Consider the following 20,159-nt stretch of genomic DNA (forward strand, 5'->3'; position numbering starts at 1 on the left):
CCTGGCCCAAAGCTCTGACCTTATATATGTTTCTAACTCCAAACACTCCACCTTCTCCAAACTAAGGAATGCAACCAATCAACAAAGACTACCTTGATCTGGACTATTTACTTTCTGGGATTTCACCTCTTGACCAAATTGATAACCTTTGGGCCCCCATAGGTCAACGGAAGAAGACACCCCTGACCTAAGGTTTCAGCCTTTAGGCTGAACAAAACAATCATCAACTTTCCAACAGACCAAGTTGCTTCTAGGCAACATCTGGAACCCATGAAGCAGAGCATCAGTTGACACATTCCTTCAGTTCAGAGAAAGCACACACAATAAGAACATAAGATAATACAAGATATTTAAGCAAGAAAGTTAAGGTGTATAATACACTACACGGCCAAGAGGCGATCGGTGGAAGGCAGAGAGCCTCCATTCTCCCTCATATTTAACCATCATCACCATTTAATTAAGTTAAAATGTAGCATAGCATTGCTCTTTAACTTCAGCAGCCTGGATAATGGGCGTACTCTTTCAGGTTCTTGCAGCAGTGTGGCTCCGCCCCCTGCAGGTGACATCACACTTTAAAAGTTTGGTGATAAGGGAGGGAGGCGCAGAGGAGAGCTGGGCAGTGTGTGGACGTTTGGCTGCATGTCTTTGGGGTTTAATGAGCTCAGAAGCTGCAGCAAGGAGTTTTCTCACCCATCCGTTGGCAGGTCCAGTGAAAACGGATACGAACATGGACGCATAAGCGGAAATACAGAAAGAGGAATTTAGTTTGGCGCAAAGACTCCGGATGAAGATGGAGATTGTTGTCCAGAGAAAGTAAGTTGGTTTGAAGTTTTTCGCATCATTGTCCCTGGTTGATGTGATACGACGCTGGCGATGCATTCGCGTTTAAGCCTATTGTTCATCTTTTTTTCTGCCTCAGTTTCCTTCGTGGACTCTTTTCTTAACTTTGTGTTTATCGGAATGTGTGTGAGCACGCGCATGCAAGAGCGCGGGGATACCATACTTTTGCTGTGTGGTCAGATGACCACAGAGCAAAAGTATGGTGACACTAGAGCCCACCCTCCAATCATTAGAAAAAGAAATCCTAAATTGTACTAATATTTCAATTTCATATTAGGCCCCAAACCCAAATGTGGTGAGGATCAATTTATACCAGGTAACGTCTTGCCCCCCCCCCCTCCCCGCAGCTGTTATGTAGGATCTAAGGCATGCCTTATTCTCATGCATGTGCAGTGACGATTGATCTATTTGCAAGTGGGATCTGTTTGGGTCATTCCCTCTCAAGCGTGAACGCATCACCTGATAAGAGTTTCAGCGGAGTTTTATGGCCATGCGTTTGCATGAAAATGAGCTGAAAATGCCAGGAGCAGAATATGACTTGAATGACTGGAAACAATTAGTTTATGAGTCATGAGTTTCAGCGTGTCCGGTCATATTCTCAGTCATCTAAGCACCAGTTGATCTGTTTTACTCTCGAAGATGTTTCCTATCCTCTTTCATTTGTTTGTGCCACAAAGCCAGAAACAAGCTTTACAGATAGCATATCTTGATAGACATTAGGATATAATAATTTGTGACCTTCCATTAGTTTGTGTCCTTCCATTTCTCCATGCATAACTGGAAAACCAGACTGTCAGAATTTAGGTTACATCATGCATAGCATATGTATCAGTTATTCCTTGGGTGGAGTAAACTTCAATACATTTCTGCTGGGCTTCAGAGACCCTACCCCATGTCACGAATCACCGCCCATAGCAATAGCAATAGCTTCATATCTTTTTACATTAATAGTATTTTGGTTTGATAAAACTCCCCAAAAATGAAACCATGTACATTCCTTTACCAAATTATATCCTGTGGCGTATCAATGCTGGATTAAACACAGACGCATTGTGCTGCTAATTTGACTACAAACATGTTGCAAGTGTTCATCTCTGTTATGTAATATGACATGATCTCTGGACAAACTCATCTGTTAGTATGTGTGTAAGCAACATAACTCTGAATTCTGTGGTTTAGAGTCTGAGCCCATGTGGCCTGGTTCAAAGACTCACATCCGGCCATAGGACAACATGTCAACCCTCAACCCCAGTAATACTATAACTGCAGATCCAGATAAAGATGGCATCAAATCACCAATCATAGTGCACAGAGAACATTATTGCATGTTGTTGTTTTTGTAACGTGCCAGAAACAAATCCTGTAGTGCAACACAGTAAAATTGTGCAACAACCCATCGCTGCATAGCTGTTGGAGAGCAGAGAACATATTTTTAGTTTGACCTCATCTGGCTGAAGCTTTTGAATCCCAAGACTGTGGATAATCAATGCATTACTGGTGGCTTAGTGTGACACACAGATGCATATGAAGGTCACAACATGTATATCATAGGTAATGTAGCTATATGGTTTCCGAGTATAAGTCGATGGAAACATCGTCACTATGTTTGTAGGAATTAATAGCAGTGAAGAATTCTTATTTACCTAGATAGAAGGGGGTCCCATAATACTATCCAGATGTTTCCTAGGTAGTAAGGGAGCTTTCCAGTGTTCATTCATAATCGTATTGCATGCCAGTGATGAACCCAAGGGCATTGAACTTCAGATCTTGGCCTCATCTCTTTGTTGAAGAATCAACTACTGCACAAAAAATCATGACACTAGGCAATATAGGCTACTGCACATTTACTCAAGTAACCAGGCAATGGAGAGGGGTGTTCATGTGAACTAGTGCTTGTCACAGAGTGTCCGATTGCCATTTGTCAGTGTATGTGTGTTGACTCACCAGTAAACTCCCATCCTACTTGCAGTAGTGTGTTTCCATGTAGAGTATCTCAGTCCTGCATTCTGCGTCTAGATGCTTGCACGTCAGATTTGTGCCCATCTGTACAAACAAGTTTACTTACAGATCAATCACTGGATATTTTGGGAAACGATATGAGAAACGGATGAAATCCACAACAGGCTGAACAGGCTGAATGTAACATTTGCCTGTGGGTGTGTACAGGTGTTTCTTTTCTGTGGTGCTTCCTCATGCAGGACACACAACTAGACAGGTTTCACACACCACACAGGAGGAGGAATTGTTCAAATGAGGCAAATAGACGAATCAACATTTGAATTATGAAGTTTTTTTTCTGATCCATTTGTACTTGTTTGTATTCTTCCCTCCCTACTGTACTGCTCACATTCACCAGAATCAGTCGTAATTCTGTTCAATGCAAATAACTGTTTAGCATAAAGGCAGAATCACACTCAAGGTGCTTTGGAGTATCAAATGATTGGAGCGTGTGTATCAGAGATGTATTTGTGATTACTTCGTCAGTACCCATTTTGACAGATCCCCCCTCCAACCAGGTCCCTGTGTCTGAAGGAAACATAGTGTTAATACGACCTCACCCAGGCTTCTGTGCTGTAATGATCTAAAATTAAAATGAAATTAGTTACTTATTTCATCATCTGAAATCCTCATTAGTATTAATCAAAAATAAAATAAGATTTTTTGCACAGCTATACCTCTCATTACATCCAAGCACACTCTCCCTCCTCCTGTCCCTCTTCTCTCTCTCTCACGCACCTAGATTACACATACACCTATTCACCACACACATACACACACCAGGCATTCAAATTAGGTATTGTGATAAGAGGACACATGGTGCAATTACCGTTTGGATGGTGGTGGAACTGTGGCACTTTCTGATTGGAGGAGAGGACCAAACAAAATGTGTCATGATACCTCTGCTTAGTGCTTGGCATCTGTCTTGGTATATTTATTTCATTTCATGTTACACTATCAGTTGATGGCACAGATCTTTGTCTTTATACATGATGGCATCATATTATTTTCCCTTCCCACCAACTAAGACTCTCAGAAACTACTAAAGTAACTTTTTCTTTTATTTTAGGATTCCCTATACTGTCTCACGGTAATCTAGTGAAAGCATGAAAAGGAGTTCCAGAGATTGTAACAGGGTAGGAGCTGTTGAAATCTCTGGATGCTGCAGTTCATTTTTGAGATGAGTGTTTGTGCCAAATTTGAAGAAATTCTCTCAGGTCATTTCTGAGATGATTTTTTTTTTTTTACGACAAAATTAGGTCTTACCAAAAAATGTTTAAAAGTTAATTAAACTAACCTGGCCGCATCATGGTGATCAGGAAAGTCTCAGGGCAGCAGAAGCAGAAGTCGTTTCGAGATGTCTTCTGATCTGATACGAGTATATCTTGGCACTCTTATAAGGATGGTTAAATAATACAGTTTTGAACCTTTTCATTTTGCTCTGATCTATTATTTGCAGTTTTTTTCACATGGAGGTGCTGATTTTCACACATGGGTTTTCCTCTGGTATAGGGTTAGGGCATTTCTCATTCACTCGGCGTGGGAACCCTGTCCTTCTTTGCATAAAACGGGACAGGCTGTGTTGACCAAATGGGGTTTTTCCTCATCTGCTTTACCCCTTCAATGGGTGCTTTTGTTTCCACCCATGTAATGTTAATTAATCTAACACTGTACACTAAAGGTTAAAAAGGCCAGAGGATATGGAGCATCTGGACAGAGGCTCCTCTCTGTCTGGAGAAGGTGTGGTTCTGGAGATCAGGCAATACACATACAAGTTATTTGGGCTGAAACAGGAGGGGATCTTGTGGTGGCAAAAACGAAACAACAAAGGCTTCTCGAAGTTTCGAGAATTTATTACAATCCCCTGTCTAACCAAAGGGAATAACCAGTAAATAATAAACAAGATAAACAATAAACAATACTTTAATGCAAGCAAGGACGTGTCAGCGTAACACCAATATACAAAGCTGTTATCACAGTGAGGTTAGTCAGGCCTCTGCCACTACAACGTTAATAACTGAACTGAACTAGTGTTGGTTTAGTGTGTGAGAGTGTACGTCATGTCAACAGGTGGTCCTTTAGGCAGTCGCTAAAAAGCAAACACTGGGAGCAATAGTTCATTGTCTATCTCAAGGGTCACTGACAGCATGTCTGGGTCCCTGACAACATGTCTTTGGTTTTGTCTGTGTATGAGTTGTTGATGTTATTGTTATTTAGACATACAGGCCTAGTCATTTTTGAATGGATTTAATTTAAATAAGCTGCAGGGGAACTCCAGGCAGAGGGCCGTGACCCATACATGAGCTGTTGGAGTAAAAATAATGGTCCAAATATGGGCCAGTTGTGATCAAGCACCATTTATTTCCAACATTCAGTAGTACAATAATCACAGTCTCAAAAGGTGTTCAACAAGTCACAAAAATACTCAATGATCAGAACAGTCAGAGCTTGGTGCAGTAGGGTTTATCCCACTGAGAAATGAGTTTAAACCTGAGCCTGTCCTGGTCCCTGTACTAATGCTTTACAGAAAGCACTACCTTTTATTTAAACTATTTTGGATATTCTTAAATCCAATATAATTTGCTCAAAAATAATGGTGTCATCTTTCTTCTATGAAATCCCCGCCCTGACCAGATGGGGCTTTCCTTCATTTCTAATTGTGTCAGGGTTTCTCCTTGTGCAGGGCTCAAATTAATTTATTGCTCTTGTGCTGACTTGTATTTTTAATGTCAATTAATTAATGTCAGTTTGATACATAGACCAAGGTTCTGGTGGATGCACACAGTAAATCTAATTGGTTTGCATACTGTGCCTGCGGTGCAGTCTGGTACAAAAGGGGGTGCTTACTTTGGCTAGCGCTTCTAGGTACTTTCCAGTGCTCAGTGCTTTTCCCAACAGACCCCACCTCAGTCCTTTCCTAAAGGTCTGAGTGGGTGGGGCAGACACAGATGGTGGTGGGGCAGGGCGGTGTGGTAGGAGGCCTGCTGGAGGGCTCTGCATAAGTGAGAAGAAGGATTATGAACTTGATCAGTTGTGGGACAGGGAGCCAGTGGAGTTTGTGGAGGATGTGAGTGGGTTCTGGTCTGGATGAAGAGCTATAGAGAATGCTGTTTTCCCCCCAGTTTCCTATAGAAAATCTGCATATTTCAGTGCAGTGTTATTAATGTGAGGATAAATCGTACCTGGCCAATAATTAATAATAATAATGCGATTAGGCAATTATTGTGACAGGCCTAGATGTAGGTTTTGATACAAAAAAAAATAAAATCTGAGCAACAAAACTGAACTCAGTCCCAGGAGTGAATTAAACTCTCATTTTTTGTATCATCTCTTATCATCCATCTTGGCACAGTTTTCGGATGCTGCCTGTTGGTCTGACCTTCACTATCAGCTCATTTTGCGCTCTTGGCCTCAGATATTCCTTAGTCGCTTAGATCTCAGTTGCATCCCACAGCCTCTATGACTGAAGAACCTGTAACACATTCAAGGCCACCAGAAATGAGCAGTGCTATCTATCAGACTGCAGCATTTTTCACAAACCACACACAAGTGATTAAAACAAAAAGGGATTTGTGCACATGTGTAAAAAGATATTTGTACCGTTGAGCAACGCATTGATAAACGCCTCTGCAAATACCAATATCTAAAGTAATTTTGTTGTCTAGGAACAGGCCTTTCATAAAGTGCAGTTTTGATGCAGATGCATCCTCTAGTTGTGACTGCTTTAAAGATACAGATAAAGTTTAGTGGTGGACTGATATTAGACACCACAAATGCATGGTCGTCAAAAATAATGAATACATACTTTTCTTCAGACGTTTCCCAGGTTCTTCTGCACACATTGATGTTGCAGTCATGCAGTAGCTGTAATATGTGTGTGTGTGTGTGTGTGTGTGTGTGTGTGTGGGGGGGGTTTCTCCAGATAGAGAGATGCTGATCTATTTTTGTCTTTCTCGCAGGAGAAGGTTAGCCACTATTTGATATGAAATTTTGTGTAAACCCCTGTGTGTGTGTGTTTGTGTGTGTGTGGTATCCTGTTAAACGAGTGATTTGTATCTCACTCCTCCACTGCTGCACAGGTTTTTTCTTTCTTTTTCTGGCTCCTGCACCATCAAACACAAGTTCTACTTGTTAGACAAAATGAAAAAGATGGCCAAGGCTCAGGAGGAGAAAATCCAAAATGCATGAATAACGTCTAACCTAATGTGCTTGTCCTCTTGATGGATGTACTTTCATTGTTTCAGATGTTGCCATGCCTTCCTTGACACCTGGCACTCATTTTGACAGGATTCAAAGAAGCGTATATAGACTATGCTATGCAACTGCAGGCAACTTATTTATAGCATTTCAGAAAATCTACCTTCACCTCTCCTCTGCTTGGGTGTATCCTCTTCTCTGTTGAAACTTCCTCTTAACATGTAGTATGTTGTATTTATGCCTGTGCGGTTCACTTCCTGTGTGAATGTATAGTGGGGGAGTATGTTTGGCAGCTGTATAACAAACAAATTGTGTTTTTTCCTGTCATTTTTAAAACTATGTATCACACCTGGTAGTTCATTGGATCATAAAACATATTTGGGCTGGCTGAGACAGACTAATGTGTGGAGGTGGAAGAGGTGGGATGCACTCTTTCTTTCCCACAGTTGTAAATTAGTAGCAGTTGCTACAACCAGACATGAAACAGGTCAGAGGTCAGAGGTTAATCCATAGAGACCCTAACCAGGCACAGGGAGGAAATGCAAACTCCACCCACAACCCAGAACCTTCTTGCTGAGAGGCAACAATGCTAACCACCACACCACCCATGTACCAACTATTTATAATTAAGACTACAATGTCAGTATTCTGCAGTGTTATAAGATTTATTATAAGTATAAGCTGCATCTGAAACTATCAATAAATGGAGGATTACATAACTCCCTCGGGGTTGAAGTGACCAGCTAATGATTTTACTCCCACATTTTTGTGTAGCCCTATTCTATTGCTATCTATTACTTTCGTAGTACTTTTTCGTGTTTTAGTTGTGATTTAATACTTCTCCAAACAAATTGTAAAAGAACTACTCTTTGCTCCCAAAAATGTCCCCTGGTCATCGGGCATCAGTTATTTTGGTACAAAATGCAGTTATTTAGGAAATCATTTAGATGGTGCAGGGGCTTGGCACTGCCCTGGGGGATGAGTATCTCCTTAATGAATTTCTCTCCCAAACTTTCTTTGCAAAAAGACTGTCACCAAAATACCCTGTGATTTTCCTTTTTCACTGGCGTATGCATTTCTAATTCTGTCCCTGCATTACCCAGACTTTAGCTGACACTAACTACTCCATAGTAGCTGTGACACCATCTTACCACAACTGATTCCCATAGGCTGACAGCTGTTAGCACTTCACAGACGCACAAGTTGTGCATTCCTCTGCTAACCGCTTTAACCTGCTGCTTCCACTGGTGGTCACAGTGTTTGGGTTCATACATCTGGTGCAAAAATCCCCTGCCAAGCATATTTTCTACATTCATAGATTTCATTCAGTTCACAATTGTGAATATCTTAATCTAATTTCATTCCACACCAAAATATAGCCCAACAGCAATCAAGTAAAATTGAATCTAACTCATTTTAGGTAAAAATACAATTTATATGAAAATAAGTCACAGATCGACAGCTTGTGTTATTGAGAATGCTGCTGTGTAGAGCAGATGTTTGCCCTGATGTGATTAGCTCAAGCAATTTGTAGTATAAGGCTGAGTTTTCATACAGTCAGTGTTTATAATGGGTTGTGAGAACTGTGTGTCACTTGTCACTTGAATGCAGCATTGAGTAGTAACAGTATAGATAATCAACTGAATGGTTTTAAAAAAGTAAATATGGCACCAATATATTAAATAAAAACTTAAGTAAAAGTAAACAGATGACTTACACTTGAGTCTGCATTAATTGAGTCTGATTTGTGAAGGCAGTACTGAAACAGAATTCAAAAAGCATCTTATCCTCCTTTTGAGGATGTTACACCCCAGTTTACTGCCCCTTTTCCATTTCCTCTGTCTTTCCGCTGTCTTCATGTGTATACTCCTTATCTGGTATAGTGTCCTGTATAAGATGTGTCTTCGTGAACATGTAGCTTTTCCATCCCTAATTTTGACAGTTTTTAATTGTTTACACACATCCTGACGTAACCTCCTCCATTCTTATCTCTATAAAATGCATCTGTATCCTGTTGTGGATACATATACAGTCTATGGGTGGATATCAATCTGCAATTGACCCTTCGCCAACTCCTCCCACAAACGGCTATTGTCCAATCCTACGTTAGCAACCGTAACTATAGGCCTGGCAAGCTTTCCGCAGTGAGTCATTACGTTTGCTTTTGTGGACACATTTTGAGACTAGGACGAAAAACATTTGTTTGTAGAGAAGGATGTTGTTGTTGCTGCTGCTACCACGGCAGCGGCGGCGGCGGCAGCAGCAATATAGAGATGTTCAGATACGAGCGGACTTTTTTTCGACTTGAGCAAGTGTAAATATGGGGATAACCATATGTTCACCTCCGAAATGACAGCTGTACTTTTAGGGCTTTTACCTGGGCTTTTAGGCGAGGGATCTTCCAGGCAGGGACTGCTTTCACTGACTGATACAGCGGTGGGAGAGAAAGAACAGCAGTGAAAGCTGTATGTGGTTCACAATCGCCCCAAAACTTAGAGTTTGACAACGTTTCATGACCAGTGAAGTCTTCGTGGGTTGATAGACGGTAAAATTACCAGTCCTTACTGCTGCTCTGTACATTGTCCAGTTGCTCTGTACATTGTCCAGTAGTGTCGTTGAACAGACGTTTTATCCTCCTGCGCGAGTCACGTCACTGAAAACTATGAATGATCTTTGTGACTTCTTCTCTCTATTATCTCAGAACAGTTTATCCAGAAATTTTCTGATATTTCCTTTGAAATCGATACCAAATATTGCCAGGAGCATGGCTGGGAGTGAAAGCTTGCCCGGCGTAGCAACAGTAACCAAGGGGGCGGGGTTTACGCGAAGGGTCAATTGTCTGTTTGACCTTTCTTTGGCATGCCGGGTTTTGTTTTTCTCCGGACAGATACCTCAGATGTCATAAAAGCATGGTACATTGATTGAGCAGCCATATTGCAAGGTTACTTTACACATACTATCTACTAAGAGCTTTCATATCCTAGTTGGCCCACACATTAGTGGTCATATCAGTTACTACATGTGTTATTGACCACACATCCTGTAGATTAGGAAAGATTCATCCATAAAAAAACATACAAATTTTCACTTACACATTACATTTAATAAATTAAGAGGTTTGGATTTAGTTTTAGATCTGGAGTTCAGGACCCATCAAAATCTTATGTGTGTGATTTTTCCAGATCTAAACACTGATCTTGACACTTTTGTGTGAATGAGTGTTTTTTAAATTTTTTTATACAACTACTAATATATATATTTTTTCAATTTCTCTCTCAGATAAGTTTCCTCTTCAACCAACACCAAGGCTTAACAGAGGACCACAATGCACTCCACTGCACAGATGAATGGTCAGCACCATCAAGTTGGACTACCCTCTCCCAGGTCTTCACAAGCTGCTAATCTGCTTACCCATAACAACAATAACACAATGTGGAATCAACAAACCGGAGAGGCCAATAGTTCCTGCCAGTATATGATGGTGCAGTATCAGCCAGCTTCTTTGCATCAAACAAACGTATTATCAAATAATCTCCAGAATTCAACCAACATGCAAAGTGGAAACCCTCCGTTGCAGATCATCAATGCCCCAAATCACAATTTTTATCCGAACTCTGCTCAGCATCCAAATCCCAACATGACGTTTACATCCCCTCCTCAAAACAGAGGGGCACACTGGAACCAGCCAGTTTCAGTTCAGCAACAACAGGCAATGTGGACACAGGCCGGTATCTCCTCTCATCTCCCGCCTCAAAGGGCCCCTAAGAAGTTGTGTCCTAAAGCCTATCCTGCACATGTTACAACAGCTACCTCACTGCAGCGTCAACATACAGTACGCCATACAGTTCACACCAACACATTAGTGTCTTCTGCTGCACACATCACCCAGAGCGTTCCTAACCAGAATCACAGAACACAGCATGCAATCTGTTCTTCCGCCTCCCCACCAAATTATCCTACAGCTGTTCTTCATTTAAAAAACCAGAGTATAACTACAAACTCATCATCAAATGGACAGATACAGCACAGTCCCATGGCGACTCAGCAATACTTGCTTCTTCCTCACAACTCTCAAACCAGCCGTCCCTCGGTTCCTGCTGCTGATGCACGACACCAAACGACGCACAGCTACGAAGCAGTTCAGGAGATTGCAAGAATCGTGAATAATCTGCGTAATTGTGAGCGGCTGGCTGAGAACAGAGCGAAGGAGTGTAACCAAACTGTGCAGCCTGTGGCGTCGGCTAATGCTAATGGCCGTAACCTGAACATTCCCCAGAGTGTTATGCCAAGAGCACATCACATTGTAAACGTACCACTTCAGCAAAGCTCTGTAACAGATGTTGCCTATGTCCTAACACCAGTAGGAGGTAGTGGCATTGTATATAGAGCAGGCGGTGCATCCGTACCTCAGAATGGCAGCCCTGCAAAAGGATCTTCAAATGATCCATCATGTCTGCTGAGGCTGATGCTGATGAACGATAGCCCTTCATGCCAAAGAAGTCAGATGCAATCATCTGCTGCAAACGACAGGGAAAAACCTGAAATGCTCTCATCGGTCCCACGGAACGACACCCATTCGTCTCCTGGTGGCACAGGCACAAGAGCTGTTGCAGTTGTGCTGCCATTGTCACAAGAAAGCAACCAGGGTGCCAACAAGGATACCTCTTCTGACACCACCAGTTGGCCAGATAAGTGTCCTCAAACAGATACATTTTTGAGTTATCCTCAGAAGTTACCTTCTTCGCCAGTTGTAGAAAAAATGAGTGATTGTACTAGAGAAAATGTTATGGCTATGCAAGTAGACCAATGTGTTGCATCAGCTGCTGCAACCCCCGAAGTGCCGGAAAGTCAAAACGGAAACACAGACAGAACTGAGATAACAACAGATCCAAAGGCTGATGTTTTTGACCTGTCTTCTGTCCCAACAACCCCATGGACATATAACTCATTGGTCAAGTTAATAAAGGAGAGCGAAGAATCCCAGATGGCATTAGAGGAAAATGATTCTTTTAATAAAATAGGCAACATGTTTTGGGATGGCAGTTTGAAAAATCTGGCACTTAAGCTCAAGTCAGGTTGGTACAGAACTTTAATCGGTTCTGTCGGAGAATTCTGCAGAACGTATGCAACGACAGACTCTGTCATATTATCACAAGTCACTCAAAGCCCAGAGAAGCAAGCTGAAAACTACCATGTCCTCAAAGATAATGAAACGTACTCAGAACGTCCTTATACATCATCATGGTTGAATGTCAACAAGCATTTAGATGATATTGAAAAAGAGTTTGGATACCCGATGTCTTTGACGTACAGTCTCAACATACTTAAAAGTCTCTGTCAGCCAGATCAGGTTGGGAAAGTCAATAGTGTGCCTGTGCAAATGGCAAGTGATGTGCCACCCAAGGTTTTCCCACCAACAGAGGTAGAGTCTGTGGACTCGGGTGAAGAAAAACAAGCCTCTCCTGCTAAAGCCGTCTCACCTCAAACTTCATCTCCTGGCAGGACTGAAAACGACGATTCCAGTGATCCATATTACTCGTTTAAAATCGAAGTTTTGCCCCCAGAAGAGGCCAAAATGATCTTTCAGAAAAGTGAGATACCACAGAGTACAGACGTGGACAGTCAGCCAAAGGAAGCCATAAAAAGTTCTGCAGAGGACGAGCCCCCTGATGCCAGAGGCGCTGCATTGAGAAACGTGAACGTCGTCTGCTGCATTGACAAGTGGATGGAACAATTTGTTGGGTCTTCTCAGAGTAAATGCAAGTGCAATGAAGAGCAACGTGATAAACCCTGTGCTGAGATGGAAGCAACAGCAGTACAGAAGAACGATGAACTGAGTGTGATCAGGTCTGACAGTAAATCCCCCTCTCCCATTGTACGATTGGTTCGACAGGGGAACAATGATGTCAGGCCAACTATTGACCTAATTGAAGACGATGAACAACCTGACTCACAGAATATCTCCCACATAACCCTTAATACAAGCATTATACTCCTAAGTGAATCTGAAGATGAAAACCAGCCCAGCGGTGAAACTCCCACCCAGATCTCAGATCCTGGGGATCCGACATTGAATCCTGACAAGGAGTGTTCACAAGATCCCTTGAAGCCTGAAGAAAGTGCTCAGTCGAGCAGTTCAGACCACAGCATGAAAGAAATCCAAAACACATTGGCCCACACGTCGGCCCATGAAGAAAATTGTGCACAAGCTCAGCTGACATCTACAGACTCATCAATGGAAGTGGAGGAACAAACTGAAATGAGTGGGACAGTTGCCCCCCAGCAACAGACTAACTTCAGTGTCACACAAACACATGAAAGTGTTCAATTAAAAAGGAAGACACCAAGCACTACTGACCACATATTTCCATCCCTGGAGAATGCAAAGAAACCCAGACCCTCTGATGATATGGATACACAATCTGCTTTTGAGGATGCAAAATTAAAAAAGGATTTTGTTGATGCAGAGAAACCCAGACCCTCTGGTGACATGGATACACAATCTGCTTTTAAGGATGCAAAATGTAAAACAGATTTTGTTGATGCAGAGAAACCCAGACCCTCTGATGACATGGATACACAATCTGCTTTTGAGGATGCAAAATTAAAAAAGGATTTTGTTGATGCAGAGAAACCCAGACCCTCTGATGACATGGATACACAATCTGCTTTTGAGGATGCAGAATGTAAAAAGGATTTTGTTGAAGCAGAGAAACCCAGACCCTCTGATGACACGGATACACAATCTGCTTTTAATGATGCAAAATTAAAAAAAGATTTTGTTGATGCAAGGAAATCCACACCCTCTGATCATATGGATACACAATCTGCTTTTAAGGATGCAAAATTGAACAAGTATTTTGTTGTTGATGCTGCTCATGGTGAACCTTCAGCCTCAAAGAGAACTGTAGAGCTGGCACTGTTCGGCTCAACGAGCAAGAGAAAGTGCCACATTTCTTCTTCTGAGTGTTTCTTTGGTGGAGCAAGGGGGGCTCCAGCTGTTCTCAAGGTGATCCTCAGTCCTCCAAAGAGAACGCCCAGCGTTCCTCCTTCGGTGCTTTCAGTCAAGCAACACATTTATGAAAAGTGGAGGAGAAGTTATCCACAGCCAATTAAAATTCAATGCAGAAGAACACGGACAAAGAAGTCTGCCTCTGCTTCTTCATCAGCGGAGACTTCGAAGAAAGCTGAAACAGAGGCCCCAATGACCAATAACGAGGAGCTGCCAGGGGACCCTGAATGGAGGATCCGCAATGGAAATACCAAGTCTCGTCTAAGTAGGAAGAGGAAGAGGTCCTCCAACAGACATAAGGTTAGGGAGGAGAAAAAGATGAAGCATGACGAGAGAAGTGACGCTGAGAAAGGAAGACTTGCTGTGACGCCTGTGCTGAAGAACAGCATCCTGAGGTTCTGTGTGCTGCCCAACACCTTCAACCTTGTAGACGGATCCAACGAGAGAAAGCAAACCCCCCATCCCCCCTCGGGTAAGTCACACTATTAAGATTATTGGACCCTGTTGGTAACGATCAAGACCGATAGAGTGACACGATGATGTGTAACGTGATACATGAAATCATGTTGTGCTTTTGTTGAAAGTGTTCAATTATCTTGCAATTGAAGCAAACATTAAAGTCAGTGTTTAATATAGCACCAACTTACAACAGACGGTACAGACTGTTTTCTTTATAACATTGACTGGTGTCAAGTAGAAATATTGAATTATGTTTATTGTTAGTGAAGTAAAGTTTCATTTTTTATTTGCACTCTCATATTTTTATTTACACAATTCTCTGTATTTGTATGTAGACCTCTTTGACCATCACTGTTTGCACCAAGCCTGATGATTTTTTTTTCTTTTTTCTTTTTCCAGATGACGGTGACTTTGTTGAAGGAAAGGAGAAAAATGCCCGTATTACTATCTTAAAGACAAAAGGTAACAAATCCAACTACAAAATGTACAGATTGTTGTTGTTCTTTGTCATCAGTGTGATGGTATCTAACTCATACTATGTTTTGCATGTTGTATAACCATGTTTGTAACTTAACTTCTCACCTTATGATACGTGTTCATTTGACTGACCCCTGCTGTGACAGCATTGTGAGTCTGACATATTGAAACAAATGGTTAAAGGTTGTGAGACAGAGAGGCACCAGTAACAGCAGTGACCTTGTGAGATCTCAAGGGATTGTTGAGTCTTAGATTGTTGGCGAACCACCTGGTATGCCATATATTTTGACTATTGATGTGTTTTGGGAACAATAAGGATAGCAGATCTGGGAACATCTTGCTCACTCACCCACTGACTGACTGTTCATGCGGTTGTATGTGTGTCCAGTCCAGTTTTTACACTTACCTTCTATGAACTATCTGCACCGTAGGTACATGGTCTTCCCCTCCCAAGGACAAGTTCAAGCCTCGGCGCACAGCTACCGAACAGCTGTCCTCCGTCGCCTTTCAGGAGTTTCAGAGAAAATACATGAAGGCGATACAACCGTCCACAGCCAAATAACATCACAAGCTGTTGAATACTTTTCTTCTGTCATGTTCTCGCTTTGGTTTTAATACTGTGTATTAACGAAGAAAATTGCCAGGTTGCGTCTTCACCTTGTGAGTTTTACTGACTGTCATGCAAATTATTTATGTTTGGGATTCAGTATTCATCTTTTTACACATAAAGTTTTCTATTTACATTACCTGTAAAAACCTACAACCTATTTATGCTTTCAGCTTTCTCACAAAAAGTTGTATTTTACAAGATCTGTAAGAAATCTGTCAACTGTATATTTTAGCTATACATTTCTATTTTTCTACATTTATTTTGTATATTTTTTTTAACTTTAGACACGTTTTTAATTTTTTATGTGCATTTGAAATTTCTGTTTTATTTTTGACATGAAAAATCCTATTAAAATCACACACAAAAAAAAACATAAATGAATTGTCATTCATCTTGGTAATCTTAATTAATGCCAACTAAACTCTTAAGTTTGGGAATATTTTTCTCCTAAGAAGTGAGAAGTTGCAACAAGTTATTTATGCATCATTTCACAATATCTATGTGTGTTTAGCACTTTATTGGGAAATTAACTTTAGACCAGAATCACTTTGATATCATTTTGTGCCCAGAGCAAACTGAAGCTACAGTGAAACTTGAGGGAATGAACAAACAGAAAACATTCATGCTAAAGCTGTTTTGTGTACAGCCTTTCTTTCCCTGGCACCTGGACCATCCTGAGGTTTAATCTCCAGCTGATGCACAGTTCATGACTTCTGGCCAGTTGGTTAAAGCTACACTGTTTTTGGGCAAGTGATCACCATCATGGCCTCTGGCTTATGGATTTGAAAATTATAAATTACCTCTTGGTCTTATGTTCAAGGAGATTTTCCTATTAGTTTTATTGTTGTAAGGTATACGCTTATTTCTCTTAAACCCATTTTGTGTAGCTATTTATTTCTCTAAACATGTTTGGAACAGCTTCCCTGAGCCAAAAGGTGGCAAACATTGCAGAGTGAATGATGAAGGAGGTCGACAGCAGGGAGTCTTATTCAAACTAACCTGCGGTCTCATTTTGTAAGAAATGAAATGGAGAGACTCAATCATACATGGACCACGAGGCAGTGGCAGTAACAAAGCAATTTCACTTAGATGTGCTAGTTAAAGGGATAGTTCAACATTTTGGCAAATTGGCCCATTGCCATAATCGCTATAGTCATAGCAGTAGGTTCATTACCTTTAATTGTAGGTGTAAGCTATTTTCAGTACGGCGGAGCGCAGCAGCTGGCTGCTCAGAGCTACGCTATGGAGGCTAATGGAATTTCTTGGTTTCCCTCATTAAACTCATCAAATTCAACATCCCAAAACTCCACAGCGCTTTTGTAGACAAGTTGTGAGCTGCACAACCACCACGCTATAAGATAATGACGGAACGATACGAAACGGAGCCGTTTTCGAGGTAAATTCATACAAAACCGCTGATGCGCGTTGCGTTCAGGGACAGTTTTTCAGCAAGCAGTCTCCGTATTTACCCTGTATTTACCTCGAAAATGGCTCCGTTTCGTATCGTTCCGTCATTATCTCATAGCGTGGTGGTTGTGCAGGTCACAACTTGTCTACAAAAGCGCTGTGGAGTTTTGGGATGTTGAATTTGATGAGTTTAATGAGGGAAACCAAGAAATTCCGTTAGCCTCCATAGCGTAGCTCTGAGCAGCCAGCTGCTGCGCTCCGCTGTACTGAAAATAGCTTACACCTACAATTAAAGGTAATGAACCTACTGCTATGACTATAGCGATTATGGCAATGGGCCAATTTGCCAAAATGTTGAACTATCCCTTTAACTATTTATTAAAATTGGATCATCAAACAAATCAAATACATGAAACTCTCCTGTTCAAGAAATTGCAGTCTGGAAGCACCATCCCAAGAGAGTGAGAATTCATTGATATTTAATACTTCGCACTATGTGTGTGTGTAATTAATTCTTATTGGTCAGAAACAGGTGGGGAGTGGCTGTGGTTTAGCCCCCTTTTTTGGTGCGCTCAGGCTGACACAGGTTGATCCCATCTTCTCAGCACACAAACCTCTGGACCTGAAACAAAGCAGAAATCTTCCCTACACTCCCATAACTTTTTTGTCCCGGGTCTCTGAGAGTCCAAGGCCATAAAACAGATAATTCAAAACCCTTCTGCACAATATTTCTATTCAGGAGGCCACACAGGCCTCTCATCCTCTCCTCCCTTCGGCCTTGCAGATGTTTTTCTTTCAATGTGGCTCTGTGTGCTCACAACGTGCCTCTGAATGAGCAAACAGGATACTGGTATTTACTGCATTATGAATTAAGCTCAACACACATCTATAGGGTTTGCTCACAAGTTCCAGTTTTCGTTAAGCTCAATGGGTTAGTCAAAAATGTAAGATACAATAGGTTAGTTAAGAACATGAGACTAAACTTTACTGCCACTTGAAGTGAAAACATAAACAGGTAGGCTACATAAATCCCATGTGTCCTGGCACTTCTCTCTCCATGTGTTAACCCTTCGTAGCATGGGGCTAATGCTTGACTCCCTCTCATTCTTCAACAGGACACAACAGCTCAAAAACATTTCAAAAACAACTTGCATAAAGACAAAAGTTCCACAGCACTCAGGATTAACTTGTTTAAATGGGTAAAATGTGTAAGTGCTCAATCTACTAAAACAATCATTAGTGAGATATATTTGGTGTTGATTAGTGTTCAGTGTTAGCTCTGAGGTAACTATGTGCAGTTTGACAATCTCCAGTGACAGTGTTAGTACCTTCTGTATAAATTTAATCATGAAAAATAATACCTTAAAAATTACGCCATCCTTTGAATGTGCCCCAAAAAACACTGAAGTGTCGTGCGAAGCATAGGGGCCCTGCTCTCTTTGTCCTTTGTAGAGCTGGGCTCTGGAAAAAACTGAAAACATGAGTATGTATATGAGGATTGTACTGCATCGACGACGTCAGAGCCCCGGGGTGGAAAAAGTGGGAAAAACCATTTTCCAAAATGGAAATTTGTAAAGATGATTGGTGAAGCAAAAGCCACCTGTTAAAATACATATTATATAAAATATAAAATGACCATTCAGCTATTTTTCCCCGCTTTTCCCACCCCGGGGCTCTGACGTCGTCAATGCAGTACATACTCATGTTTCCACAGCTTTTTCCAGAGCCCAGCTCCACAAAGGACAAAGAGAGCAGGGCCCCTATGCTTCTATGCTTTTTTTTTGGCACGTTCAAAGGATGGTGTAATTTTTAATTCTCTCTGACACGGGTTCAGCTTTATTTCATCAGTCAGTAAAACATTTGTGTTCTGTTTTATTTGTTAATCAGTAAGACACAATATTAACTTCAGTTAGTAAAGGTAAACATGACAGTTTTCACCCTAACATTAGGTATATTTTTCAAGTATCTGTACTTGAATTTATTTGTTTATTTATTTATTTGAATCCTATGACTTTTACCACACTACACATAAAAGATAAATATTGTACTTTTTGATCCCACTACATTTCTGTGAAATGCCTGTTACTCTAAAACTGAGCCCTTAGGGAATTAATCTCCTGCCATTCATCATTCAGCTGTATGTGTTCATTTGACCCCTGCTGTAACAGCGTTGTGACATACAGCGGAGGGTCAAATGGAAACATGGTTAAAGGCTGTAAGACAGAGAGGCACCAGTAACAGCAGTGACCTTGTGAGATCTCAAGGGATTGTTGTGTCTTAGATTGTTGGCGAACCACCTGGTATGCCATATATTCTGCCTATTGATGTGTTTTGGGAACTATAAAGGATAGCAGATCTGGGAACATCTTGCTCACTTTAGATTTTAGACTTTAGACCTTTATTGTCCCTCGAGGGAATTTCTTTTTCACATGACCATTTCTTCACATTTCGCTTCACCAGACACATACAAACGCATACAGATTACAACACATTGCCACACATTTTTACACTCTGGCCAGGTTATGTTGGGCTCTTGTTAAGGGTCGCAATGACGGCCGGTATTAGGCTTCTGCTGAAGCGAGCCCTTCTGCACCTCAGCGCCCTGTATCTTCGTCCTGAGGGGAGGGGGATGAGGTAGGTGTTGAGTGGGTGTGATGGACCTGTTGTGTAAATCTGATAGGTTTGGTGTAGGGAGCCTGATTATTTTGGAAGCTGTGGTGGTTATGCATGTGAGTTTGGCTTTGTTTTTGACAGATAACATGTTGTAGAAGCAGATGGAACAGTATGTGAGAATTGATTGGACCATGCTTTGATACAACAACAACAACAACAGAAGGAGATGGGGGTGACATAGGGTGCTTTCAGTTTACGGATGGCTGACAGTCTTTGATGGCTTTGAGTCCTCCGTGCCTTCTCTGAGTTACAGCGGGGCTCTGTGCAGCACTGCATGTCCATATGACGGTTGTGAACGGGGCTCACCTTTCTTCGTCCAAAAAGACACACCAAAAAAACATCCAAATACCTCCATAGTGCTCGTCTGTAATGTCCCTCTTGTATCGAAGCCCCAACATGAGAAATTGTTCTGAAAAAATTAAATAAGTCTATGTTTTAAGGTTGTTTGTAGCGGAAGCTCCCAGTGTTGCTCTGCCGGAATCTCGC

At 41.5% G+C, this 20,159-nt stretch overlaps 1 protein-coding gene across 1 annotated transcript; it reads left to right on the forward strand.

Moving 5' to 3' along the window:
* The first annotated feature begins 607 nt into the window (after positions 1-607).
* Positions 608-15,908, forward strand: amn1 (antagonist of mitotic exit network 1 homolog (S. cerevisiae)). Its single transcript, XM_085779762.1, has 4 exons — positions 608-813; positions 10,315-14,519; positions 14,906-14,968; positions 15,415-15,908. Exons 2-4 carry the CDS (start codon positions 10,361-10,363, stop codon positions 15,543-15,545), a joined length of 4,353 nt encoding a protein of 1,450 aa, XP_085635888.1. The 5' UTR covers positions 608-813; positions 10,315-10,360; the 3' UTR covers positions 15,546-15,908.
* The last annotated feature ends 4,251 nt before the right edge of the window (positions 15,909-20,159 follow it).

This window comes from Trachurus japonicus, chromosome 6 (genome assembly GCF_045865225.1).
Source record: "Trachurus japonicus isolate A0001 chromosome 6, Traja_1.0".
Taxonomy (NCBI): domain Eukaryota; kingdom Metazoa; phylum Chordata; class Actinopteri; order Carangiformes; family Carangidae; genus Trachurus; species Trachurus japonicus.

What these genes read in the sequence shown, in the direction of transcription:
- amn1 (XM_085779762.1), top strand. Translation starts at nt 10,361, where the DNA reads ATGCACTCCACTGCACAGATGAATGGTCAGCACCATCAAGTTGGACTA. An exon ending in AACCCCCCATCCCCCCTCGG is followed by an intron (nt 14,520 to 14,905) that starts GTAAGTCACACT and finishes TTCTTTTTCCAG; the next exon opens with ATGACGGTGACTTTGTTGAA. An exon ending in TACTATCTTAAAGACAAAAG is followed by an intron (nt 14,969 to 15,414) that starts GTAACAAATCCA and finishes TCTGCACCGTAG; the next exon opens with GTACATGGTCTTCCCCTCCC.